Source organism: Amphiprion ocellaris, chromosome 19 (genome assembly GCF_022539595.1).
Source record: "Amphiprion ocellaris isolate individual 3 ecotype Okinawa chromosome 19, ASM2253959v1, whole genome shotgun sequence".
Taxonomy (NCBI): Eukaryota; Metazoa; Chordata; class Actinopteri; family Pomacentridae; genus Amphiprion; species Amphiprion ocellaris.
In genome coordinates, this window is record NC_072784.1 from 7,008,358 (window position 1) to 7,036,150 (window position 27,793).

Genomic DNA, 27,793 nt, shown 5'->3' on the forward strand with positions numbered 1-27,793 from the left:
AGTGACTTTTTTCTCTCTCTTAACCTCTCATTAATTTCAATAAATGTTCCAATGATTCAATATCTCAGCAAAAAAATCTGATTCGAGAAAAAGTTCAAAAGCTGAAAACAGATTTGTTTCCTCTCTCATTAATCCCAGTTAATATACTCAGGCAAATCCCAATCATCAATACCATTTTAGGGTCTTAATCTTAATATCTAATCTTGGAACACTAGTCTTGTTTCTGTACTACAAACCACTCTGGCTCCGCGGCTAGTGTTTTAAAGATGCTGTATAAATAAAGATTACTTGATTTGACTTCATCATGGGACAAGATTGATCTGCTGCTCCTGATTATAAAACTGGATATAAAGTAGTTCAAACTAGCTCCACCTGCAGCAGCTACAAGAAGAACGCGCTGCTATCATATAATGCTATATACTAGAATAATAATGTGTCAGTCAGAGGCACCATACCAGTACTTTAAAGCTTGAACTACATTTACTTAGGCACTTTAACTATTTTAATTTGTGTTTTTTACATTGCTTTTTGGGTATTTTTACTTAGCAAGCCCTTTGAAAACTTCCACCACATATCATTGGTGTTAACAATATTTTCCAGTTCCAAAGTAATTAAAGCTATTGTAAACTGAGTAAACTGAATGGAATATGGAATGTTGTTGTAAAAGCAACATCAAAAAGTATAGCCTCTTAGAAGTTGAAACACAATCAACTAACATGAAACAACACTATATTAACATTTGTCAAGGTTGAGTCGTACTTTTAACCCTTTAAGATCTACCATTGTGTAAGTCTGCCAGGACATATTCTTACATTTTTACATGCTGTCGTGCAATTATTTTTTGGAGTTTTTTAAATTTGCTTTACATCAATATAACCCTTATATAGCAAGTTTTAATAATATGTATTCACTTGTGTCTTAACTACAATAAATTGCTTAAAAATGAAATAAACCTAAAAAAAAAATCATGAAAATCGTTTTTGTTGGCAGAAATTGCATGGCTGTCCCTCAAATTTGCAAATGTATAAAAGCTGCACAATATCCCGTGATCTTGTTTATAAAGATTTTTGTTATGCGCGCTTTGTGTATTTTTACAAACCCATCACTGCAATAAAAAAGCGTTGAGACCTGGTGAATGTGTGAAATGTTAGTCTAACTCCCCAGATCTTTACGCAAAGAGAATGATCGATATATCTTATCCGGTTTCAAATCTACCACATATCAAAAATGAATATGCAATCGGGTTAATGCAAAATGAAAGAAAAACAAAAGCATGTGTGGTCTGCAGGTGCCACTGAAGTTAAACATATAGTGCACAAGTGTTTTACTGCAAGACTTTTTTTAATTGATTGCAAAAAAAGTGTATAATTTACAAAGAAAAGACACGAGGCTCTACAGTACATTAAATATGAAAATGTTTTCAAAAGGCAAGTAGATAAGTCATTTTATCACAATACATATTATCAATAAAAAAAATTGGCTCATTGATGCAACACTTGTTATTCGTCGTGGTCGTGGCACATACTGTAGATGCCCATAAAGATCAGGGGAGACTTAAAGCTTGGGAGTTCTCAACCGTGGTAAAAAAATTAAGACATCTGTAATGTGGGACAACATTCATCCAACAGCTTTTACAAGCATCCCAAAGAAAGCTGCGCCTGAATTTGCTTCTACACAATCATAGATCAATTTGCAATTCAACAAGGAATTTGAATTTTTGCTGTCTTGTCCTGTTTAAATCCCAAAATATTTTTTTCCAAAAATATGTATTCACAAATAAAATAGAAGATGGAGCATAACAATTGTTTCCAGGTAAAAAATAATAATTACAGCAAATGAAAAGCTCCCATTTCTTAGGAAAAAAAGTGTGCCATCTTGACAAGGTAAACATGACATGAAAAACTGTACAACGGGAAACTGAAATGACAGTAGCTCTTCTGACCGCTGCTGTCTCAGGCAGCAGACATGAGGCAATGAGAAGCTTATCCAACTACCAAAGCTGATACAGTATGAACTCTTATCTACAATACCTGATAAAAAAAAAAGAAAAAAACAAAGGTCATTCAACAAATATTCCAGTTTTTGGACCAATTGCGTACTCATACACGCTTGCACTCACAAAAGCAAAAAGCTAAAATAAACATAATTAAAAGTGCAGTTTTATATATCCGGTGTGGCCCAGTGTAATGAAACCAGCTAATGGCTACTCTACGCTGTTCATTGGCAGAATGATTGAAAACGAAGGCATGATCAAGGTCCCCACAGCTGGAAACAACACTTATCTCCTCTGTTTTTCTGCATCTCTCTTCCATTGAAGTGGAGACACACCTGCAAAAAAGACACAGAAAAGACTGAACAAATTATTACAAACTGCACAAATAGCTGCCTCTCTAACTCTCCATAGAGGCAGCTATTTGTTGGCTACATTAGTATGACATTGCGGTGGTTATCCCAGCCTGTACACACCTGCCAGTGCATTAGTACCAGCAGCAGCAGCAGCAGCAGCCTCTCAGTGGTCCAGGCTGTTCCCCAGCTTCTGCCCCTCCTGCAGAGCAGCCATTGCCAGCTTTAAGTGCTCTTTAAGACTCTGAATCTCTCGCTCGTTTCGGCCTTTCATCCCGCTCAGCTCTTCGTGCACCTCGGCATATCGATCGCAGGCCAGCTGTTTTTCCTGCAAAGCAAAGAGCGGGAGATGAACTTTCACCCATTTTCTAACAGATTCCAGGTAATGAGACGGTTAACTGAGGTGTTGTTAAAGCGTAGGCTGCACTAAAAGAAATTAAAAAGACTTTTAACAGATCAACCCACGCATGCAAACACACACACACACACACACACACACATTACCAAGTTAAGAAACTGCAGCTCGTTCCTCAGACAGCTGATCTCTTTGTGTAAGTACTCGATCTCGTTGTCTTTCATCCTAAGAAGAACCTGGGGGAAAACAACACATTGTGTTTTGTTAAAGACAAAGAAAAAACAAAAAAAACACACAGAAAAAACATATTTACAACCCAAGAATGCATAGAAAATATTGTGACATATTTAAGACAATACACTGGGCTTTGAGTATAAGTTAACTTTAATAGTGAAACGACACTCAGTGGCTTGGTGACATCAGTGTCATTTGTTTACTACAAAGAACAAACAAGCAAACACTTATTTGGACAGTGAAACTTATCACATTGTATGTAATAACTAACTTCATGTAATCCAACTAAAACTATTAATTATATTTTTGAAAATATTTACAAGAATTTTCTTGCCAAATTTGGGCAATTTTATTTATTTTTTTTTTTAAATAAAACTTTTAAGGGAAACTTTGAAGGAATTATTGGAATTTTCTGAAGGTTTTGCAAATTTTCAGAAATTTGGGAATTTTTTTTTTTGCTGATTTTTGAGGGTTTTTTTTTTTCAAACAAGGAAACTATATTTTTTGGTGCCCGTAAATGAGGACAACAGGAGGGTTAAATCACAGTATACTGTTACCCCTCTAAACCACCCTGTTAAACTAAAGCTGAGAATGTCTTCTTCAGCACCACTTGATGGACAGGTTTGCCAGTTTAGAGGATTACTGTCAGTTTAAGTATACAGTAGAGAGTTATTACCTGCAGCTCACAGGGTATCCTCTCCTCTGAGCCGTGAACTGTGATGGTAGATCGTATGCGGGTGATCTCTTCTGTCAAACGGGTCTTTAGGTCCTGAAGGGGAAGATATTTTGTCTTTATCATTTCAAATAATGACCATTTGCTGGCATACATTTGAAAAAAAAAATGGATTGCTAGTTTTCATACAGCTAGGCAGCAGAGTTCACACTTCTTTACTGTCCAAACAGAGAACAGCAGCATATCAGTAACAGATACTGTATGCACCCTCTCACCTGTCCCTTATTAAACACAAAGTTCCAGTGAGGGGCAGAGTGGTCACACTAAATCGAGGACCATGCGTCTAAAATACTCTAAAATGAAAAATGTATAATTATATCAACCACCAAAAATGCCATGCTTGCATGTCAAAATTACATCTGCCAGTGTAAAAAAGGAACAAAATCTTTAATTTTGACTTGAGCCTGATATGAAAGCTTGCATCCCTCTTCTTCGTAGCCTGACTACAGTTTAAAAATCTGCAAACTCACCTGGTTCTCTTTTTTCAGCTGCTCCATATCTCTCTCCTTGCGGCTGATTTCCCTTTCTCTTTCAGCATTATTCTGCTCGGCTCGGTTTAGCTCCAGACACTTCTGGGAGTAGCGCTCAGACAGTCCAGACAGTTCTCTCTGCAAGGCTTGAGCTTCTGCCCTGCAGCAAAAGGTAGATAGCACAACATGAAGATGCTTAGGGTGGGTCCTTACAAACTGAAAGACAGATTTAACAAGTGCAATGATGCAATTTCAAATCTAGCAGATGAGAGACTTCACCCTCCTGTTGTCTTCATTTACGAGCACCAAAAAATATTGTTTCCTTGTCTGAAAAAAATCCAAAAATTCAGCAAAAAATTCCCCAAATTTCTGAAAATTTGCAAACCCTTCTGGAGGAAAATTCCAATAATTCCTTAAAAGTTTCCCTTAAAAGTTTTATTTTAAAAAAAATCCCCCAAATTTGGCAAGAACATTCTTGTAAATATTTTCAAAAAATGAGTAAAAATATTGCAAAAAAATCCTACAAATATCTAAAGTGATTCCATATATATCAGTTAAACTTCTAATATTTTCTTAAGAACATTCACATAAAAATCAACCAAAATCCAGCGAATTTCACTGGATTTTGGTTGATTTTTTTGTGAATGTTGTTAACATTTTTAACATTTCTTTTTTTCCACCAAACAATGTTCAAAGATTTCCCAAAAATGTTGAAAATGTGGACATCAGAAGTTTCATTGTGAAAATATTTTTTTCTCCACATTTTCAAACTTTAAAATTAGTCAATTTTGACCCGCAGGACGACACGAGGGTTAAAATAACTCCGTCTGCCTTCTTTTTACTGTAGGATATTACACAGAAAACAGCAATCCCAGCAAATCAGCATACAAAGTAGTTAAGTTCAGAATTAGACACATCAGTGCTCCAGTGGGACAAGAGTGAGCTTCTTTTTCTGCTCTGCACTCGCATTTAAACTACGCTATTATTATAATAAAGTATGAATTATGTTTAATAACAGCAACATGTTAAGTGTTTTCCACTTTCAAGAGCCAAATATTTCCTGCTGTGGTTCAAAAACCTATTCACTGCTTCTAAACTAATAACAAAAATAAGGAAGCGCAATGCAACGTGAAAAATGCAGAGGAGGCAACAGGCATAAGCCCTAAAATGCAGGTTCCAGTTGCAGCCACTGAGACAGTCTGTGTCAAAGGCCTTATGAAGCTTACAAAAGAAAACTAATCCATGACCAAATTCTTCGACATTCCTGAAGTGCCTAACAGGACCCAGTGGCTGCTGCGGTAATGGCCTCGCCTCAACAAAGAACCCGGGCTTGTTGTGCAGTCTGCAAAATCAACCTTTTATTTCACAGAAGAGCCTTTTGTGGCCAGCTAGCTCCCCACTTAAAAGCACAAGAGACCTATTCACATAAATTACCGAAGCTGACCTGTACTGACTGAGACCGAGGGGCCAAACTACCACCGAGGGTTAATTCACGTTCAAGGCTTACACAAGACAACGCTGCGGTTTACGAACTCGTTGGTAGTCCAGGTGATGTTCTTGTTGCCATAAACAAATTGTGTATTTTCCGTCATATCTCGTGAAGCAAACACGATAACAGAGAGAAGGTGATGACTGGCCACATGTTTTGAGGGTCAAGAATTTCAATGACACCATATACAACCCCATAAAGTGTTCAGGTGAATAGTTAACTGTGAATTCAGAGACGCTGAGGGAAAGAAATCAGATATCTATCCGAGGACCTGGGATAGACTTCATAATATCATGTCTGGTGCAAGCATGCTGTGTAGAATTTCAACAGTTTAACCCTTCTGTTCATTATCCCTGATTTCAACTACCATTTTTTCTGCAATTGATGCCGTTTCTGTTGAACATTTCTCGATGTATTTTGCATAAAGCTAGCCGACATGAAGAGCTGTTTCCTATGCCCACAGCTATCTGGGTAGCCGTTATACTGTACGTCAGTCACACTGACTGAGTTGAAGTTACTTACTGTTGTTGGGCTCGCAAAGACTGTGAGTCTAGTACCCCGCTGCTCAGCCTCTTCACTTTCTCTACCTCTCTCTCCAGTTCCTCTCTGTGTTTCTTCTTCAAAGCCTCCATCACTGAAACATAAACAACATGATACAACTAAATGATAATAGCACATCAAGGTGTTTCTCATTGGGGAAAGTAAAAGAAACCACCTGAAAACAACTCATCATAAAAAAAATCAGTACAAACATCAAAATATTTTCACAACCTTACGTACTTTAAAAAAAAAAAAAGACAGAATCTATACAGAGTAGGTGGATATGGCTTAAAACAAGCATATCATCAACTGCACACACTACCGTTCAAAAGTTTGGGGTCCCTTACAAATGTGTTTATTCTTGAAAGAAAAGCAGTTTTTTTTCAATGAAGATAACATTAAATGAATCAGAAACACAGTCTAGACATTGTTAATGTGGTAAATGACTGTTCTAGCTGGAAACAGCTGATTTTTAATGGAATATCTCCATAGGGGTACAGAGGAACATTTCCAGCAACCATCACTCCTGTGTTCTAATGCTACATTGTGTTAGCTAATGGTGTTGAAAGGCTAATTGATGATTAGAAAACTTTTGTGCAATTATGTTAGCACATGAATAAAAGTGTGAGTTTTCATGGAAAATATGAAATTGCCTGGGTGACCTAAAACTGTTGAACAGTAGTGTATGCATTTTGTGAGATTAAAATACATATATACATATATATTTACGATCAGCTACAACATTAAAACCACTGGAACTTCAGGGGAATAACACAATGTCTCTGTTTACAATCCACACATTAAGAAGCAAGTAAACAATAAGTTCTTGATGTTGGCATGTTGGAAGCAGGAAAAACTCCAACCCAGTTCATCATATGACCTAGTCAGTGACAGTTCAATTAATGGTTCACTAAAAGTTACAATTAAACCTGTATGTTTTTTCTCTCTTTAAATTATGGAAACTGTCGCCATCTTCACAGAACTCCACAATTATTTAGTTGACCTTCTTTTTGACTTCGTGCGATCGACCGACCTCGTGCGGTGTCCTGCGTCTCCTCCAGCAACAGCCTGTCCTTCTCGGTCTCCAGCTCCTTCATCTGGCGGTCATGCTGCCTCTGTAGCTCCTCCAGCGCCTGCCGGTGAGCGCGCTCCATGGCTGCCAGGCTGCGGCCGCAGGGTGCCTCGGGGCCGCAGCCGCCCTGCACGCTTCCTCCGCCTCTCCCTCCCCTTACTCCCCCCCGTTGTAGTTGCTCCAGCTGCTGCCTCAGTGACGCCACCTGAGAAGAGACGGATGACGGAGGTAAAGTCCACTGAGCGACAGGGTTAGGGGGCCAAAGCTGATGAACATAGCAGTTTAATGCGACATCTGCTTAAGCTATTGTTTTAATCCAGGCAGTCTAATGATGCCAAACACTTACACTTGATGTTTGTGTGCTTAAAGTTTAGAGTTTTTGAACTTAAACCTCTTTCATCCTGTCTTGAGGTACACTACCGATCAAAAGTTTGGGGTCACCCAATTTCATGGTTTCAATTAAGACTCACACTTTTATTCATGTGCTAACATAATTGCACAAGGGTTTTCTAATCATCAATGAGCCTTTCAACACCATTAGCTAACACAATGTAGCATTAGAACACAGGAGTGATGGTTGCTGGAAATGTTCCTCTGTACCCCTATGGAGATATTACATTAAAAATCAGCCGTTTCCAGCTAGAATAGTCATTTACCACATTAACAATATCTAGACTGGATTTCTGATTCATTTAATGTTATCTTCATAGAAAAGAAATGCCTTTCTTTCAAAAATAAGGACATTTATAAGTGACCCTAAACTTTTGAACGGTAGTTTATATGCAGGGCTCCAGACTGCGACCAAAATGGTTGGATTTGCGACTTTTTTTTGAGAGTGTGCGAGTTAAAATTTCAATTGGTCGTATTGTGCTGGTGTATGATGATCATTGAGCTGTATTGGTGTCACTCTAACCGGCACAGGCAGTTACTGTGTCAACCACAGTGGTTGAAAGTAGTATTTCTAGAACTGTGGTGTACTGCAGTATTCATGTTTTGGAAAAGGAGGTCTTCTCATGAAGTGCGAAGCGCACATACATGCGTTGTTATTCCCGCATGTAGAAAAAAAAAAATCACTGTTTCTTCTTGGACAAATCTAACATCATAAAGCCCAAGTTTAACTCTTTTCAAAATAATTTTTGGTCACACGCCTGTCTGAGCACCGCAGCTACTGCAGCCTGCAATGTGGGGCGTTGGGGGAACAATGGTAAATTGCAGTGTCTATTGATTTGCCTGTGACAAGCAGGGAGGTGCGACCAACTTTCTCTTGGTCTCACCGCTGCTACCAGTGAAAAGGTTAGCCTGGAGCCCAGGGTTTTTGTAATATGCTGGAGTGGAAACATAGACTCAAACCAAGATGCACAGCACAACACGCAGAAAAAGAGCAAACAGGACTTTCAGTAGCATTTTCCATATTACTATCTGGATTCTTATTCCAATCATGAATTGTTGCTTTTAATCTTTAAACCTCCAACTGCATATCCTCCATGTTTCTGTAGAAGGCAACCTGATTTCACTTTTTGGGTCCTAAAAACCTCTTATCCAAGAGGCTTCTTCAGTTCCAACTTACTGGTTTAGTGAGTCCCACGCATTTCGCCTCAACCCAAAATCAAATGGCTCAGGGCTCTTTAACAAAACAAGACTCGAGGTGAGACATACCTCTTGGTGTTTCATCACTAAACAGAAGAGGGAGCTTCTGACACCACTTATCAGATACTTAAAATACAATCATGACACCTCTCTCCTGACAGTTTCACCACCATTAACACCTTGAGTCATCCCTCTTCAAGCAAAAAGTCCAGCTGCCTTCTAGTGAAGCACGTACAGTTACTATAACCTGGATGACTGAGAATCTGCACAGATGTATGTCTGCGCCCTGCACATGATTTCAGATGGAAAACACTGCTGAAGAGTATGTACACTATCGTTCAAAAGTTTGGGGTCACCCAGGCAATTTCATGTTTTCCATGAAAACTCAAACTTAATCATCAATGAGCCTTTCAACAGCATTAGCTAACACAATGTAGCGTTAGAACACAGGAGTGATGGTTGCTGGAAATGTTCCTCTGTACCCCTATGGAGATATTCCATTAAAAATCAGCTGTTTCCTGCTAGAATAGTCATTTACCACATTAACAATGTCTAGACTGTCTAGACTGTTTCTGATTCATTTAATGTAATCTTTATTGGAAAAAAATGCTTTTCTTTCAAAAATAAGGACATTTCTAAGTGACCTTAAAATTTTGAATGGTAGTGTACATGTCAGAGTAGTAAAAGTGTTAAAAAGCAGACAGAATTATTTGACTTCATCGATGTAGATGAAGGGTTAATTTGCATATTATTTAAATTGCAAATTGGAAAATCATCTCCACGCACTACCTCCCTCTGCAGCGCCTCACTGGCTGATTGGCTGGAAGACCGTAATCCCATTGGTGGCGAGGAGCTCATCTCCTTTAACGGCATTCTTTCAAACTCAGCCCACTTCTTCTCAATTTCATCTTCCATGCGTAGTCTTTGGTTGGATCCCATGCCGCCGTCCTTCCTGGACAGCAAAGCCTCCCACTGGCTGCTTGTACTCCTCTCCTCCTGCCATTGGCTATGTTCTCTCCCCTGCCCCTCCCCTGCTTCTCTCTGACTGGCCGGGAGAGGGCTGGAGGAGGCGGGAACAGGGGACAACTCGACATAGTCAAACCTACGTAAAGTCGGAGGGGCGGAGGCTGGAACGTCTGACGGGGCGTCGCCATGTCGTGATGTTGGGCGACGGGAAGACAGCAGAAAGCGAGAATGGGAGTTTTCCTTGTCGCTGCTGCTGTCAGGTAATCTAGAGAAGATTAGACGCAAATTATTAACTTATAAATCATCAAATTAATAAATCATACATCATATTTTAATCTCTTGGAAGAATAAGTCCATCAATACTCTCAAGGCAGAGCTGTCAGTGAGTCATTAAAAAAAACAGAACATTTATTACTACTCCAAATAATTGAATAAACTTTGAGTCATCCAGAAAGTACAAAGCGAATGAAATTCTTCAGGGGCTAAGTTGAAGGAGCAGCCTCTTATCTAGCTGTATTTATTCAAGGCAGAGCCAAAGCAAGACCTGAAGTGATTAATCCAAGAATGCAGGTGCAAACAATCTTGAAATTAGTAGAAGTGTACCAAAAGAACTATGAAGCTCATCATCAAATGATTAGCATTCAAATAAAAGTATTCTTTACTGATATTTAAATGACAGTATTTTAAATATTGGCTAACTAAATCTAAGATGATGTTTCAAAATGTCAATATACTTCAGTGAACAACGTCTTGGTGTGAGAAAGAGAATCTATAGTTTCACAATACTGGAAAAAATGGACATTACAATATGTAGCTGTTCTGCATTATGTATTATATTAAAAAGATACAGAATTTTTTTCCCTAGATGACTTAAAAAACTGCTTGTAAGAAAATAATTACTCTAGATTGATTGAGGTGATTTTGTAGGGAGGTGTGTGTATAAAAAAAATACCTTTTTGTGTGTTTTTTAAAGCTGAAGAAGCCATTTGGAACTTTTCTTAGACAGTGTAACCCAGGCAAAAGCACCACAGTTTTTTTTTTGCTCAGATGGCATTCAGAAGTGACTTTGCGTTCATCACACAGAGCTTCTCAGTGTTCATTTAAAAGGCCAGAGAAAGGACCTGTTTTCAGTCAACATTATTATATCACACTGTCACATTTAAATAATTCTATTTATATTAGAGCACTGCTTTCACTTCCATGTTGTGCTACATTCCCGCTAATATACACGTAAATTAAAATAAGGTTCTTCTTTATCTAAATCTAGTGCATCTACTTGAGGCAAAATGTAAATAAAGCTACACTTCAAACTCCTCACTTGCCCAACAGCTGCTTATTGATGGATAATACAATTTACCAATGTTCTCTAATGTTCTCACATGCAGGCTACAGTAGGCAGTAAATGATGTTCTACTCAACAGACTTCCCTTGTAAATTAGTCATGGAAAAAAATCACAAATGTTTTCTTTCTGTATCAAGCAGTGAAATAAATTGTCGCAGGTTTGAGGTAATTCGCATCGCTTCACATCCCACTTCCTGCAACGTGACTATTGCGCACACTGCACTGTGCATAAAAGAAAATGATAAATATAACATTGTAACTTGGAAAAAGACTTTAAAAAACTGTATCCAACATGTAAAGCATGCAAAAAAAGTCAGAAACAAAACTAGATACAATGTCAGAGGTCAACATGGATTTACTGAAACTGTTTAGAAATTCATACGATGGGAAAACAAACAAGAAGCCAATTTCAATGTTGGATAAATGTGTGACGGATCATAAGTGCCATTCCACTGAATACACAGGGTGGGAGAAAGAAGGAGGGAGACTATATCAGAGGAAGAATGGACTGCAATATGGGAACTCCAGTGGAAATGCACAAACTCACAGAGATGGAAGGAATATGGATGGAAAACCTTGATAAGATACTTTATCACCCCATGTCAACAAACACACTGTGATGGAACTCCTCTTGTCTGTTGGAGGAAGTGTGGAGACCAAACCATTTTCACATCCTATGGGACTGCCCACCTATTAGACAGGATTGGAATGATGTTCATGGAGCACTGCAAGACATTTTTAAATGTGTAATTCCTTTTGGAATAAAAATCATTTATCATGGATGTTTACCACAGGAATGAAGAAAAAAGGATAAATATCTACTGAGTGTTTTGTTGGTTGTGAGTAAGAAATGGTTATCATAGGGTATTCCCACCATGTCAGCATGGTGGGATATAACACTGGATATTTATAAAATGGACCAGATGACAGCGTTTATAAATCAAAAACAAGATTGGTTTGTAGCATGTTGGGAAAAATGGGTTGCGTATATAACAATTAACAAGCCCAATTTAATTTTGAGTCTGAAAATTTAAAAACAACATAAGGGTCACTCCCTAATGTTCTTAAAGATGTTTCTGTTTATTTCATTTTTTTGATGGGAAATCGTTTTCTGAAAAAAGAACAATGATAATATTGTGCACAAGTGAATTGTACCCATCACTGAAAATTGTTAAAACTGATAAAAAAAAATAAAAATGTTTAAAAAAGCAGGCAAAAATGTGCTTTCTGGCTGTAAAATACATTGTAATCTAAAAACATTGATACAGTTCTGTAGGTTCTTACTGTGTGAGGTCTGGAGAGCTGCTGGGCCGTATGCACTTCTTTAAAACCTCGATCCAGTTCCGCCTGATACCAGCCGTCATGGCAGAAAGTGTGAACACAGCCTCACGTGTCTGAGGAACAAAAGAAAAAAAAAACAGGTTAAGGAGACAAAGATGTAACAGAACTGGGATGAGATGGAGGAGATACAGTAAAACTAAAAGAGAGAAACACTGACAGCAAGGTGGAGGAGATACTGACATAGATGTGAGTGGTGATAACTGAAAAACAAGAAAATGAAGCAGAAATTGAGAGCAGGTGTGGTTAAAGATGATAAGGAAGACCACACGGGATGGATACAATAAAGAAAATCAGTCATACAGACAGCTGATATAAGAGTTTGACCTGTAACACAGATAGCCACCTGTATCTGAAAGCCATAGTTCTTCTCCACGTCAAACTCTGACACCTTCACGCAGGATTTAAGGTCAATCTCCCCGTCCAAGTCGTCTTTCTGTACAGATGACACAGGAGCAAGACAAATTTCTCTCACATGTTCTCATAAATTTAAAACATACAATGTGTTTTTTTTTTTTTTGGAACGCTCAGTGCAGATTGCTTTAATGGATCACACTATCAGAAAAGTTACGGAATTTTGCAACAAACAGACAAAGAAAATGGCAAAAATTGAAAGATAAATACCTCTTCTGCAGTTGAGTCTCTGTAGTACTTCAGGCCTGCATCAGTCAGAACAAACCAATGCTTCTTCCACTGACAAAACAAAAAAGATTTCACTTAATCTAAGACTGAAATGCAACGTTTAAGTCTGAATATAAAAACTATCAAAACAATAACAAGATCTCAGACCATTATATTTAGAGCTGCACCACGTGATCAATTACTTTTAAATGTATCTGCAGCCAATTGATAGGTTTTTAAAGAAAGAAAATGTAAATTCTCTGATCCACCTTTTTAATTTTGAATATTTTTGGGGGTTTTTTTTCCTCTTGTATGACAGCAAACTGAATATCTTTGGGTTACTTTCATAGATCAAACAACTAATCCATTAATCAAGACAAAATTAATTAATAAAGAATGAAAATAATCACCAATTGCAGCTTATTTATCCTTTGTTTTTTTAGAGTAACCGACAAACACAAGGGAACAGGAAGGCCCTGTGGTAAGCTGAAGACTTACAGTATGTGGTGTGTGAAGTGAGAAGCTCATTCACTCAAGCATATCATTAAAAGAGAGGAGACACCTGCTGTGCCTCAAGCCACCAGGTTAATAATGTGATAACAAGGATAATCTGCTGCTATCATCTTACACACAACCTTTCTCATTAGGAACTAGGCAGGCGGGGAAGATGGCAGTAAAGAAGGAGGGAGAAGAGCGGCGTGAGACACTCGGCGTTACAGCACTTTACCTCCCCGCTGTCGTCCAGGTTTGACATCCATCCCTTTTTAAAGTTCAAGAGGTCAGGCTGCAAGGCAGAGAGTACACAGTGTCAACTTCACCGACTTTAAATTGGATGCTTCAAAAAAAAATGCAACAGAACTCGAAAGAAGGAACTTTGTGTGTCTGTGAAAGTCAAGGCCGTTCTGCTGCAACGCCTTTATCACTTGCAAGTCTGGATGGATTTTACAGAGAAGAAAGAAACTGAGAAAGTGAACAGGAAGCAGACAGAAGAGAAAAAAAAGCGACTCAGTGTAACATATGAAACAACACCCAGACTGGGCAAAGCACACAACTAGGCCATATCAAAGAGTGTCCAAGAAATGAGAAACTAGAAACCACCACACCGCTACATGTTTATTCTTTGTATTGTTGCACATGCAGACAACAGACACTAGTAATACAATGGTGATTTATTTGGCCGCAATGGTCAAAAATCAGTTTCCATTGTGGAGAAATGAGCTTTTCTTAACCTGAGCCTGGTAAGCTTAGTAGTGGCGCTGCTAGATGTTTCTATTTATACATTTTTTGAACATGAAGACATTTAGATGACTAAACCATTTAATGCTGTTTTTATACTATGCACTGATCATTTAACAAAGCCTAATGTCACCTATATGGTATCTCAACACTACAGTGTTTACACAACGCTGCAACACAACATGGTGGTGCTCTGCTCTGCTGCAGCTGAGCAGAGCACCACCGTGCTTTCGACACCATGACAGGAAGAGAAAAACATGCGCCAGGTTTTTCAAGACGGGGTGATCTCAGATTAAGATTAGGCAACTTTTTCCAGCCTGCATTCCTCCCTTTGCTTATCTCTCTTTCACCAGCATGTGCATTCCTCACTTTTAAATCCCTCTGGATTCGTCAGCTCACCTCCCAACGGACCTCACTCCCATCAGGTTTTTTTCCTGTCAGCTGTAACTTCTTGTTAATTTATTTAGCTGTTAATTTCTCTGTCTTTTCTGTCATCTCTAACCATTCCATTTCCGTATTTATACTCCCTACCTGGTGTTTTTGTAAGCCACAGTACCACCCCGTTATTCTCTTTTTAATCCTGTTTATCTGTGCCACTGATCTTTTTTAATCTAACAAATTTTCCAGTCTGATGACTGCCAACAGACCATGTAAAAGGAATATTGTATTGAGAACTGCCCTTGGTGTATGAAAAAATTTGATAAGCCCCACCTAAACTTTTTTGGGAGCTATTAATAAAAGATGATGCAATGTTTGGAAACATTGGGAACCATTTAATGTCACTGATTAAACACTAAAACTCATGTCTGTGTCCCAGAGTTGCATAGTTTTAAGTCTTAAAATATCTTTGATATAATTCTACACACTTGCTTCCTCTAGTACATACAGATCTATAAAGTCCCTGGCTCCATCTTTAGCCAGCTCTCCACATTCACTGCAGCTTGGCACACCAGCTCACCTCTGACTCCTCTCAAACACAGTAAAACAACTCTACACTACACAGCGGCAAGTTGTGATGTTGGGAGCAATTCAGCCCGACATTGAGTCGGTGGAAGAACAGTCATACAGAAAGCCTCACCTTACAAGCTGATAGGGTTGGTTTCTTTGTTTGTTAAATATGAAACTTTGCAAGTATATTAAAACATTTAATACATACATACATAAAAAAAGAAACAATATAGAAATGTTGACATGGTTAAAAAAAAAACACTTGATTTTCACTGGAGGGGATCTTTATATACAATATACAAACCATGTCATAATTTTACATCACACCTAACAGCTGTATCATCAGATGGAAGCTATAAATACAATAGGAAATTTTTTGAACAGCGGCATTTTTAAGGTACTGTTGGAGACTGAAAAGGTAACCAATCACTGTTTTTTTCCATCCTTTTGTAATGTCTCACAGAAAGTGTGTAGATTTGGACTGAACAACTAACAGACTTCAACTTGAAACTACCATTAGAAACAATGCAATTAGAGATGTGCAAAGACTTCAGTTTAGAATATATCAGCAGATCCAATCCACAGTTTTTACCGTCGTATCAACTGATTTGCAAATTCATGCCGTCGTCCTTGTGAGACAGTCACACTTTTGATGGTAATGCTCCAACACATGTTTAACATCTATTAAACAGTGAATACTGAACTGAAACTGCCATGTTTTTTTGTTGCTTTGTTAAAATTACATGGCAAATCAAATCACAGTTAGACATTTTCCCAAAATTTTTCAGCCCAGGCTTATGAACTAAACTACTTGAGCAACAAGTGATGTGTGAAATCTCAACATAAATTCATATTTTCTTGTCAACGTATGCCCATAAGCAGGGTCAGGAAAAGGACACAGCAGAAAGAGGTTCTACTTTCCATACATTAAGCTGTATAATAAATCGTTTGAGCATCAACATTGTGATGTGGGCATGCACAATTACCAGATCACAGGACATATGACGTGAGAAGAGAAGCCTGTCTTTCCCAGGATACTTGCTTGGAAAAACTGGGTTGACTTTTATTTTTTATTTACTCGTGCACATCAAAATAAGAGAGAAACAATCGAGAAACACTGAAAAGCTTCATTCCACAAGCTGTCAGAATGCTGGAGTGCTGGTCCGGATATGCACATGCTTCTGCACCTTAACCTAAATTCTGGTATTTTTAGTTTCAGTATTTAAATTATTTATCATCCCACAAGGTCACTATAACTGTTGTGCACTTTACGTCACAGGATGTATGGACATTTAATAACAATTCAACTGCCAATTTTTGTCAATTTGGTAAAACAAAGTCTTAGGGATGTGTGCATGTGTGTGTTGTGTGATTACATAAGTTTTTTTCTCTACTGTAGAGTTTGTTTAATAGCTTTAAACTGATCCTGGAGAAACACTCTCATCTTGCCTGCACTAGTGTTGTACGTACAGCTAAATGACAACAAAGCTTGATTAGATTTTTGTTGCAAAAAAGAAGAAAGTCAGCTGTGTGGATGATGCTGACCAAAAACAGGTACTTTGCCTGCAGCAACTGTTGAAACTCCATGACACAACTAATTTGTTTGCATTTCAATCAAACCATAAAGCCAGGACAAATAGTTAACCTGCTCATCTGGTGATAACCTTTTTTCCTATGGCAGAAATACCACAATGTCAGTTTCATTCACAGGCACTTTCAACCAACACCGGAGACAGTTTGAGTCAACTCCTGTCATTATAAAGGAGCATTGTCTGGTGAGCTTTGTCCTTTAGGCCTAGTTAAATAGGTGAATCTTCTGCACAATGTGAGTAAGAGTATCCTCATGCACGGCTCATTGTGATGATAGTTCCTGAACGGCTTGGGGAGAGTCAGTACAGTCTGGGTGATTTTTTTTTTTTTTTTTTTTAAATAAAAACACCAGCCAGGTGTTGTTGGCTGAGTGCAAACAGGGGAACATGTGTCACAGCTGGCTGTAAAAACTGACACATACAGTACAAGCTACTGGCTAATGACCCTTACTGCTACTGTAAACATGTAAGGGCAAACAGGAGGAACTGTACCACGCTCGGAAACAACTTTTTGGACATGGCAGCTAAGCAAACGTGCAAATTTTTACTGCTTTACAGGTAACACATTCATATACATACAAAAAAAGTTTTAAGCTAGCGGCAGCTAACGTACACACCCCTCGAATCAAACAAGCGCACGAGAGCCCATTAAAACTAGCTAGCTACGTAAAGCTAACAAACGTTCAACTTTATTAAGAATTAGTCGAACATTTGCCTAAAAATTGAGCTATTGAAACGGCTAGCTCCTGGGCTAAAGTTCATCTGAGATGTATTATTTCAGGAAGAAGTGACAGACAGGAGAAAAAACACACACACGGCTTTTCAAGGTGCAGCCAAAACGAAGCGCTTACCGTCATGATAACAGGATCCAGAAAGGGTTTAAAAATAAAGACAAAAGAAGCGTTAAACCGCGAAAACAAAACCCTCCACTTTCCTCTCGTCGTGTTAGCTAAAGCCCAGATTACTTTCTCGCAGCACACTGACGGTAGGAGAACCGAGATAAAACCCCGCCATTCATGCCCGTGTTAACTTAATCAAGCGGACCGCCACGGTGCACGGCAGACGGGACGGTCGGGCCGCTCTTAAGGGGAAAGTACGTTCATCCCACCGAACACGGAACGACGAAACTAAAAATTTCTCCTCAACTTTCTGACAAGTTGTGAGGAGCTCAGCGCAACACGGTCGGATGTGTTCGCTCGCAGCTCTCTCGCCCTGTCGTCTGCCACTTCCTGGGCGGATCCGCGAAGACCGTTTGAGAAAACAAGCCTCCCCCAGAGCTGGGTGTATAAAGACGGGGTTCGGGGCCTCCGGAGGAGCAGGGGGATCCATCTGACCCCTCATCACATATTACAGTAATGATTACTGCAATCAGAGCTGGATTTAACTGACACTGAGACTCTACAGGTGAATAGAGTAGGATTTTTAACCATCAGATATCACTACACTAAAAAAAAATCATTTCATTTCGTTTCGTTCACGTTTCATAGAGTGTGTGTCAATCTTTTGGAGTTATTGCAACTTCCAATGAAATTATGTTCAACCACAATGACTTATTAGAATAAGTTTCAAGGGATTTTTTTCTTACTAATCATCTGAAATTGTCCAGACATGTTAGGACTTGAAATCCTGAAGAAAAATGAAGTTATCAAGCCATTTTCATTAAGTTACCTCAGTTTAAATGAGGTTTTAAATCGAATAAAGCAGTAATTAGAGTTTAAATTGCACAGAATATTAAGATGATGCAATTATCAACATGATTATATCAACACTTCACATCAAAATCATGTGTACACCCTAACAGATTTTAATTCAGTGATGAGAACAGGTCCCCTGAATCATTTATGTATACATGAGTGCATGAAACGCACTTGGTTGATTACTTCTGGCTCCACAAAACAGGTTTGCATGAATCTTTTGGAGTTATTACAACTTCTAATGAAACCATGTTCAACCACAATGACTTATTAGCATAAGTTCCAAGGTATTAATAATCATCTGAAATTGTCATGTTTGGTCAGAGGAGGGGACTTGAAATCCTGGACTCAAGGTGAAGAAAAATTAAGTTATCAAGCCATTTTAATTAAGTTACCTAAGTTTAAATGAGGTTTTAAATCAACTAAAGCAGTTATTAGAGTTTAAATTGCACAGAATAATAAGCAGGTGCAATATATATCAATGTAACACATTAAATAATCTGTACACCCTAACAGATTTTAATTCAATGATGAAAACAGATTCCCTGAATCATTTGTTTCTCTATGACTGCATGAAACATACTTGGTTGAGTACGTCTGGCTCAACAAAACCAAGTTTGCATCAATCTTTTGGAGTTATTCCAACTTGTAATGAAACTATACTCAACCACAATGAGTTATTGGGATAAGTTTCAAGGTATTTTTTCTTACAAAGCATCTGAAATTGTCCAGACATGTTAGGACTTGAAATCTTGGACTCAAGGTGAAGAAAAATGAAGTTATCAAGCCATTTTCATTAAGTTACCTCTGTTTAAATGAAGTTTTAAATCAACTAATGTAGCGATTAGAGTTAAAATGACAGTGTTAAGCTAAAGCAACATCATTATGTCAGCATACCACTTTAAAATAATGTGTAGACCCTAGCAGATTTTAATTCAGTGATGAGAATAGGTCCCCTGAATCATTTATTTATACATGAAACGTACTTGGTTGATTACTTCTGGCTCAACAACAAAAAAGTTTGCATTAATCTTCTGGAGTTATTACAACTTCTCATGAAACTATGTTCAACCATAATGAGTTATTGGAATAAGCTTTTCGGGTAGTTTTTTCTTACAAAGCATCTGGAATTGTCCAGACATGTTAGGGCTTGAAATCCTGGACTCAAGGTGAAGAAAAATGAAGTGATCAAGCCATTTTTATTAAGTTACCTCAGTTTAAATGAGGTTTTAAATCAACTAATGTAGTAATTAGAGTTAAAATGACACAGTATTAAGCTAATGCAACAATATTATGCCAAAATAACACATAAAAATAATGTGTACACCCTAACAGATTTTAATTAAGTCATGAGAATAGGTCCCCTGAATCATTTATTGAACAATAACTCGGTAGATTACTTCTGGTTTAGGCTCCACAAAAACAAGTTTGTATCAATCTTTTGGAGTTATTCCAACTTCTAATGAAACTATGTTCAACCACAATGACTTATTGGAATTTTTGTAATTAATCACCTGAAATTGTCCAGACATGTTAGGACAGAGGAGGGGACTTGAAATCCTGGACTTAAGGTGAAGAAAAATGAAGTTATCAAGCCATTTTCATTAGGTTACCTCAGTTTAAATGAGGTTTTAAATCAACTACAGCAGTAATTATAGTTAAAATGACACACAGTATTAAGTTGATGCAATTATCAACATTATTATGACAAAACAACACATCAAAATAATGTGTACACCCTAACAGATTTTAATTAAGGTCCTCTAAATGACTTGCATGAAACATATTTGGTTGATATATACACTGGATGAAGCCAGCTTCGAAATTATTGTTTCATTTTGTTGGCATGTTAAAGTCAAATGTTTTTACAGAGGGGATTTTGGATATGTCATTATACCACTCTATAAATCAGAAAATACATTCATATCATGTTTTAGGAATACAATGTTCTAAACCTTAATGATATAGATAGAAATAAAACTGAAAAGCTTGGTGTATGCTTCAGTGAACATATCTGGATAGTAGAAGAAAAACTCCTTTTTGAGAGAACAGCCTTTAAAGATATGTATTATAATTAAGACCTATGGACGCAAATAGACAAAATGTCAAAGGATAAACACCTGAATGTGTATTTTGTCTGAAAAAGACATGATACAGACATCCTAGAATCTTCAAATTTACCAGTAAATGAAAAAACAACCCATGTTTTTGCTCATAGTATCACACTTGAAGTGTTTTGCAATACTTTTTAACCTGATTTTTCTTTTCATAACACTTTTTTAGCTGTACTGTTCTAAATTTCAAATGGAAATAGTGTTTTTTACTTCACTACATTTATCTGACATCTTAATTTACGTTACAAATTAGAATATTTTTTGACACAAAGCTTAACTTTTAAAATATTATTTGTGCTATTAATAAAACTACTTGACAGCTTATATAAGTACAGCTTAAACAATTAGTCAGTTAATCGATTACTGAATTGACGGAAAATGAGTTAGCAATGTAATTAATGTGATAATTTTAACGCATTTTTCATTATTTTAAGGTTTAGACTGTTGTTGACAAAACAAATATTGTAAAAGTTCCCTTTTGGGAATTTCTGACTATTTTCAGAAGTTTTACAAACGTAAAAATCAGTCAATTAATGCAGAAGAAAAGCAGACTATTTCACAATGAAAAATAATTAACTAATCCACTAATTCCAACAGTAAAATCCTGCTTTTACATGAATCCATGAGTAATAATAATCTAAGGATATAACATATAAGTATATAACAGTAACAGGAGAGAAATTTCTGTATGAAGAACATTTATTTATAATACTTAAAGTAAATTTACTGCACTTTTCTTTAAGTAACATTTTAAAAGCACAACTTTTACTTGTATTTTAGCACTTTTTCTTTAGTAAAACACTTGAATACTTCCTCCAACGCTGCCCACAAAAGCAACAAAATGGAAAAAAACTATTCAACTATTCAATCTATGGTCTCAGTCCTGATAAAATCCTGACATGGAAAAGTTTAGTTATCCCCTTTCTTTCTGAACATACAGAACAAACTTACTTGCCATATTTTCCTGCCTGAAAATCTTTCGGGCTTGCAAATAAAGTGGCACTCCCCCCTCCAAAATCCTCTCTCGGTAGCTATTGGTTTCAGTCCAGGAATTTCAACACATGCCCCAGCAGACCACAATCGACAAAGCTCAGTCAGTCTTATGAAATGACTGTAGGGTGTAGGTGAAGCCCGCAGACACAACTACCAGCTATTAAAGAAGAATTTAAACAGAGTGTGCAATGTAGTTATGGATATACACCGACACCTTAGAGTGCCAAGTATCTAAAAGCTTTACAATTACAGGTAGGATCTGTGTGAACGTTGGTAAATATGTAACAGAAAGATACCATTTATTGAAACAGGCTGAACGGCAGTAAACTCGCATTGATCTGTGTGCACTACAGGTTTATTACAAGCATCACAAATATTAGTGATAACAAAAAAAAACTGTTGAACATCATACTCCATATGGCACAGCAGATGTGAGGTTGTTTCAGCTTACAGCACATACAGTATAATAAGAGAAGACAGATTGGGGATATGACATACCTGCATTTGTTCCGATCTGTGATGATTACCTTTCCAAGAACTGCCCTCATCTGCCGTGGGACTGCCAGACCTCTGGAAAAAAGGAGTTTGCAGTTAGGAGGATAATCAATATCTGACTGCGCAAACGTAGAAACCTCACATCCACAGACTTTTTTTTTTTTTTTTCAAATGTGATGTGTGGTATGTGGAAGATGTAGTTAAGCATTAACATAGTAGGCAGGTGGAAACCGCAGGGCACAATTGCACTCGTGGATTATATCGTGCAGGGGAAAAGGTACTTAATGCAGTACACATACCATTGTAGGGTTTTAACGCCCTGTTCCCAGCCCTCCCTGTACTGTTGCCACTCTGTGCTTTGAAACATCCCATTGAGGTTGTATTTCCCCCCAGTAACATAAGGTTTCATCAAATTCCCTCTAATGGAACACGGTTTTGGATGCCTGAATCAAGAAGCTAATCTTACCAAATGTTTTCCATCCTTTCATAACACTGGCATTTTGCTCCAACCTGCCTACCTGTAATGAGGTGGAGGAGTGAGCTCGAGATAGATGTCCACCGCCACCGTAGTGCCATTCTCTGTCAGTATCCGCCGTATCTAACCACTCTCTGGAGGGAAACTTGCTCAGGGAGTGGCTGAAACAGAACAAACAGGTTATCAGTGTGTCCGATCTAATCAAATTCATCCAATCTGATGGTGTACAAGAAAAAAAAAACATACTTGGAAAATATTTTGGATCATTTTGTGTGATAACCAATATTACCACACAACAAATGCTCAGTTAACATAAACTCCTACACCTGTAATCAACACGTCCAACATCTTTCAAGTGCCCACAGGTGTCAACCATACTGGAAAAAATGGTGGCCCTATATACTATAGAAATACTATAGAAACTTTACTATTTCCATTTTCTCACACTTCTTTGCACTTACAAAGATATTTCACCACACTGAATGTATCTTCCAACAACTTGCTTCTTTGTATAGTCTTTTTGAGCCATGCTACATTTATTTTAATGATTTGTTGACTTGTCTCCCATCTGCTCTGCAAACACAGTCTGCAGTTCAGCCAAATAGTCTACAGCTGAGTCAGTCATATCTTCTCAATTACACTGAGGAGTGCATATCTTTTTTTTTTTTTTTCACTGGATCTGGGGCAAAACATTTATTTTTTTGGAGTATTTTAAAACAAGATATGTAGACTAAAGCAGTTTTGATGAAATATCCATTTTAAGCTTAGATTTTGTTAATTTTATGTAATTGCATGTCATGGATAATTAGTTTAAACACTGTTGGAAAGTTTAAAATCCAGTGGTTCTTTCTGTTATGGCTCTGATAAATGGTATACTCTTGGCAGTTTTTAGAAGATATCCTTCCACAGGTTTTGTGGTGGTAATGGGAGTCTGACCTGGCTGGTTTGAAGAGCTCCTGTCTCCGAACAGGCTGCTGGCTCTGTAGTCGTCCCATGTGGCCCGGACCCTCCCTCTGATGGATCATTTTGGCCTTTGGCAGGTCAGCCATCATGGCGTACTCCTCTCTGTTCCGTCCTGTGGACCCCATTGAGATTTGGCCCGACTCTGAGGACTCCATGGAGCTTTGTGAGGAGGTGTGCCTCTGCAACTGAATCTGAGGTGAAGGAGATGGGCTCCATGCATGGTATGAGGACCTCTTGTCATGAGAAGAGGAGTAGTAATCCTCACGGCTATGTCTACCATCAGCCAATCTGATGCTGCCAGAGCTCATGGGTTTTTCCAAGGTGACAAAAGCAGTTCTGTTGCCATTTGTGGCGTGTCGAGAGGGTGAAGCAGAGCGAGATAATGAAGAGCTGCGGAGGGAATGAGTTGATTCCCTCCACGAGTGTGGTGAGCGACTGGAGTCAGGTTTTGCCTCACTGTGAGTGTTTTTTCTCTGAAAGGAATGACTGGAGTCTCCATTAGAGGCAGTTCTGAGGATTGAGTAGCCTGGCGGGTCATGGTTGCCTCTTCTAGAAGGAGAGGAGTTGCGATTGACTTGAGTCTTGCTGTTAAAGGAAGTGCCAATTTCTGATGTGCGTAGCACACGTTGGTCAGGAACATCATAACTTTTTCTTACAGCCACTGAACTGTGGCTGTCACGACCTCTGACTGAACTGTTAGATTCAGACTTGCGCAGTAGAGACTGGGAAGGAGGTTCGTAGTTTCTCCTTGAAGGGGAAGAGTTACGACTTTCATGGCTACGACCATGTAATGAACCACTGGTGTCTGTTTTCTTAAGTTGGTACTGGGAAGGGTTTTCATAGGCTCTCCTTCCAGGGGAGGAAGAACGGCTGTCCCGACCTCGGCTGCCACTAGCAGTACTTGGTTCGGTCTTACGGAGTATTGATTGACTTGGTTTGTCATAGCCTCGTCTAGATGGGGACACGGTGGGGACTTCATGTTCTTGATCATTCAGTCCATTTCTTGCTGTTGGGTTACGCAGCAGAGTCTGGCTTTCAATATCATAACCTTCTCTTATGGGGGAGCCACAGCGTCCATGGTGACTACGTCCATTTAAAGACAAAACTGATTCAGATTTACGAAGGATTGACTGGCTAGATGAGCTGTAATTATTCCTTGTTGGTGAGAAACTGTGTCTGTCACGCAAACTATCCGAAGTTCTCCGAGATGGAGAGGCAGTACGACTGCTGCTACCATGTCCATGTGATACACTAGTAGTGCTTACAGCTTTGCGAAGAGACATTTGGCCGAAAGACTTATATTCCCTCCTCGACGGAGAAGAGCTTCTGCTGTCACCATGCCGACCGCTTAAAGACCCATTTTCTTCTGTTTTCCGCAAGGCACCCCTAAAATTGGATATCGTGCTGGATTGGGATTTGACTGGACTAGCAAATGATTTGAAGTTTCTTGGAAGAGTCCCAGATTCAACACGTCGCCCATGTGTCCCTTGCAAGGTGCCTCTAGATCCTGACTCTGTCCCTTTAGACCACCCTCCACCATCAAAGCTATGCCTGCTTAGTGAAGCAGTGGACTCACTGCGCCTAAATAGTGAGTTTCCACGTGATGGAGAGGAAGAGCGAGATTGAAGAGCTGAGCCTTGCCTTGAGGAATCATAACGCCCTGACTGTTGATAGGAAGAGCTGTGAGAAGGTGGATTTCCTCTGCCATATGAGGTGCTGAAACCCTTTCGGGAACTTGTGGCCAGCGACTCTGCTATCTTAAAAGGAGTAGGGCTTGGAGAGCGAGGGCCAACTTGTGCCTCAACCTCAACTGCAATTTCATAAGGGTCAGGAGGAATTTCCACAGGCAGCTCCTCATTCAGATTCTCTGGAATCGGCCTTTCTGAGGCCACACCAAGATTAGGATTTCTGAAGGGGATGGTATCTTTGGGCTCAACGTTTCTGCTGTTGAAGATGGGATGACCTCTCTCAAAATGGCGGAAAGGAGCAGGTGGGCTGCTATCCTGAAGAGAACGGGCGCCTGCTGCCCTTCCCAGGGAGAAGTAGCCACTTTCACGCCTCTCTCTGTCTTCTTTTAACTCTGAAGACAGAAATAGAACGAATGTGAGATAACAGAAATAAGAGATGTTCACATCAAAGTTCAACCACTGAGGAACTACCTGAGGTTTCCTGACACAAACCTAGCTATATTGTATTACTGATAATTGCTCTTGGACACCTCAGCTGGTGACAGCAAATAGTATTGCCAAGTAAAGAACACCTCTGCTGTAATTGGATATAGATTGGTCAAATGCTGTAAGTCATAGGTTTACTGAAGACTCAGTCTACTGCAGCACGGAATATTTAGGACTACATGTGTTAAAATAAGAGTTCAGGTGCTCCATTTGTCCTTCTCCTTAATACATTTCTACAAAACTGTGCATCTTTTTCAGCTCTTTGTAATAAACCACCTCTATCAAGAAATTGACAAAACCATATAATAGGTCAGGTACCTGAGCGTCTGCTGAAGCCATCTCTGCTTCGAGCTTCATCCATCCAGGCCCGAGGGTTGGGTCGGTGAGGTGGAGGGTCAAGTCGGGTCATGCTGAGTTTGGTTGAACGTATTGGCAGGTAATCGTCCTCTGCACTGACAGAGCCGCTGAACTCTTGGTAGTCACTCTGGTCACGACAGCTATGTGGAAGAGGAGATGGGAGAAGAATGACGAGAGCAGAGGTAGGAAGGTGAGAGATTGAGAGCCAAAGAGGAGGTAGTACAATACATATCATAGAGCAACAAAGAAATGAATTGTACATTATTGAAAAGTTACAGGTCAGAGAATATAGTAAACTAAAAAACATGAGAAAACAGGACTACATACTACACACTGCTGCTTACTATATCTAGCATATTGAAACACTTAAAATGCATATTCTGGTCTAAGGTTAGGGTTGGGTTAAGTTACCTTTCTGGCTCTCCTAAATGTCTTACTCCTACCATCCAGTATCTTTACCTGTCTGTGCTGTCGTCGTCGTCGTCGCCGTCACAGATATAAAGCTCACAGTCGGGGCTCAGGATGCACAAAGAGCTCTCCTCATAACCCAGACGACCTCCATTGACACCACAGTAGCTGCTCACCACCGACAGACCGTCAGAATCCTCCTGATAGGTTGACAAGGAAAGACACCGGCCAATCACAGCGTCCCGGCAAACTCCATCTCCCTCCAAGTCACAATCAAAGAAGTACTGACGCCACTCTTGACAATGGCTGTGTGTATAAACAAAAGCGGTGCTTGCCAAAGAGTGAATATGATTCCTCTTACAGAAGAGTGACCTTACATGTTACACATAACAGTCCTAGACCTCTCTGCCCAGCTTCACCTCCTAGAATCGAGGGTTCGATGAATAGTGTCTGTCCCCTCCGTCCTCTCTGAGAAACACTCACATGTTCAGTCTGCTGTTCGATTAGGGTTACACCTCTGTAACTCGACCTGGCTCGCGGCTTTCCTCATTAATACTTTAGCACTTTTTTTTCTTGCCATAATACCTTCTCTTGAACCACCCTGTCTTAAAAGAGGATCTAAAACTGCCTGTAAATGTCATAAAATGGCATTAATCCCTACAACCTCGAGGAAACTACCGGTAAGATACCAGGGGAACTATAGTAGTACAGTTCAACATACAATAGAAATGAGTAACTATGAGTGTCACCACTTAACAGTGTCACAGAAGCAGAATGGATAGACAGTAGCAGAAGTTGTGACAGTTTTAATACTGTACAGAATCATAACCATCCTTTCTGTACGTTGCACCTCTAATATTACAAGTGATTCCCAAGAGGGCAGTAAGTGATCCAGCTTCATTAATTTATAATAGGAGCCACTACTGCCACCCTGCTTCACGTCACTACCTCTCATTCTCTGACCTTTTCTTTTTTACTTACAAGTAGCAAAGACTCACATATGATCTCACTAACTGTGCTTAATACTGTCTGCATTTGAGCAGGAGGGCTTTATTTGCTCATCCGTGGGAGCAGATTTTTGGGTCAAGCAAGTACTTTTGCTTGAGAGAAGTCGTACTTAGAGAACATTTCATTTTCAGTTCCAAAACATGAAACTCAACTTCTGAACTACAAAGCAGTTCAAGGTAAGTCAAGCAGCACAGTAGTACTTCCTTATTTCATAGACTTAGCATCTAAACTCACTGTCGTGCTGACTTC

General features: G+C 38.9%; 1 protein-coding gene across 2 annotated transcripts; it reads right to left on the reverse strand.

The window, feature by feature from the left end:
- Positions 1 to 1,322: 1,322 nt before the first annotated feature.
- On the reverse strand, positions 1,323 to 26,906 carry triobpb (TRIO and F-actin binding protein b). 2 transcript variants are annotated; one of them, XM_035958570.2, is made up of 17 exons: positions 26,588 to 26,906; positions 26,090 to 26,268; positions 23,571 to 25,677; positions 22,678 to 22,795; positions 22,163 to 22,234; positions 13,818 to 13,874; positions 13,094 to 13,162; positions 12,816 to 12,905; positions 12,416 to 12,525; positions 9,613 to 10,054; positions 7,198 to 7,441; positions 6,147 to 6,258; positions 4,136 to 4,295; positions 3,609 to 3,701; positions 2,848 to 2,934; positions 2,467 to 2,671; positions 1,323 to 2,328 (listed from the first exon to the last, which is right to left on the reverse strand). In XM_035958570.2, the coding sequence occupies exons 2-16, from the start codon at positions 26,178 to 26,180 to the stop codon at positions 2,510 to 2,512; spliced, it is 4,014 nt and encodes a 1,337-aa protein (XP_035814463.2). In that variant the 5' UTR covers positions 26,181 to 26,268; positions 26,588 to 26,906; the 3' UTR covers positions 1,323 to 2,328; positions 2,467 to 2,509. The 2 variants fall into 2 exon arrangements, with proteins under 2 accessions (XP_035814463.2, XP_023148852.2); XM_023293084.3 differs by lacking the exons at positions 22,163 to 22,234; positions 22,678 to 22,795; positions 23,571 to 25,677; positions 26,090 to 26,268; positions 26,588 to 26,906 and adding an exon at positions 17,715 to 18,093.
- Between the last annotated feature and the right edge of the window lie 887 nt (positions 26,907 to 27,793).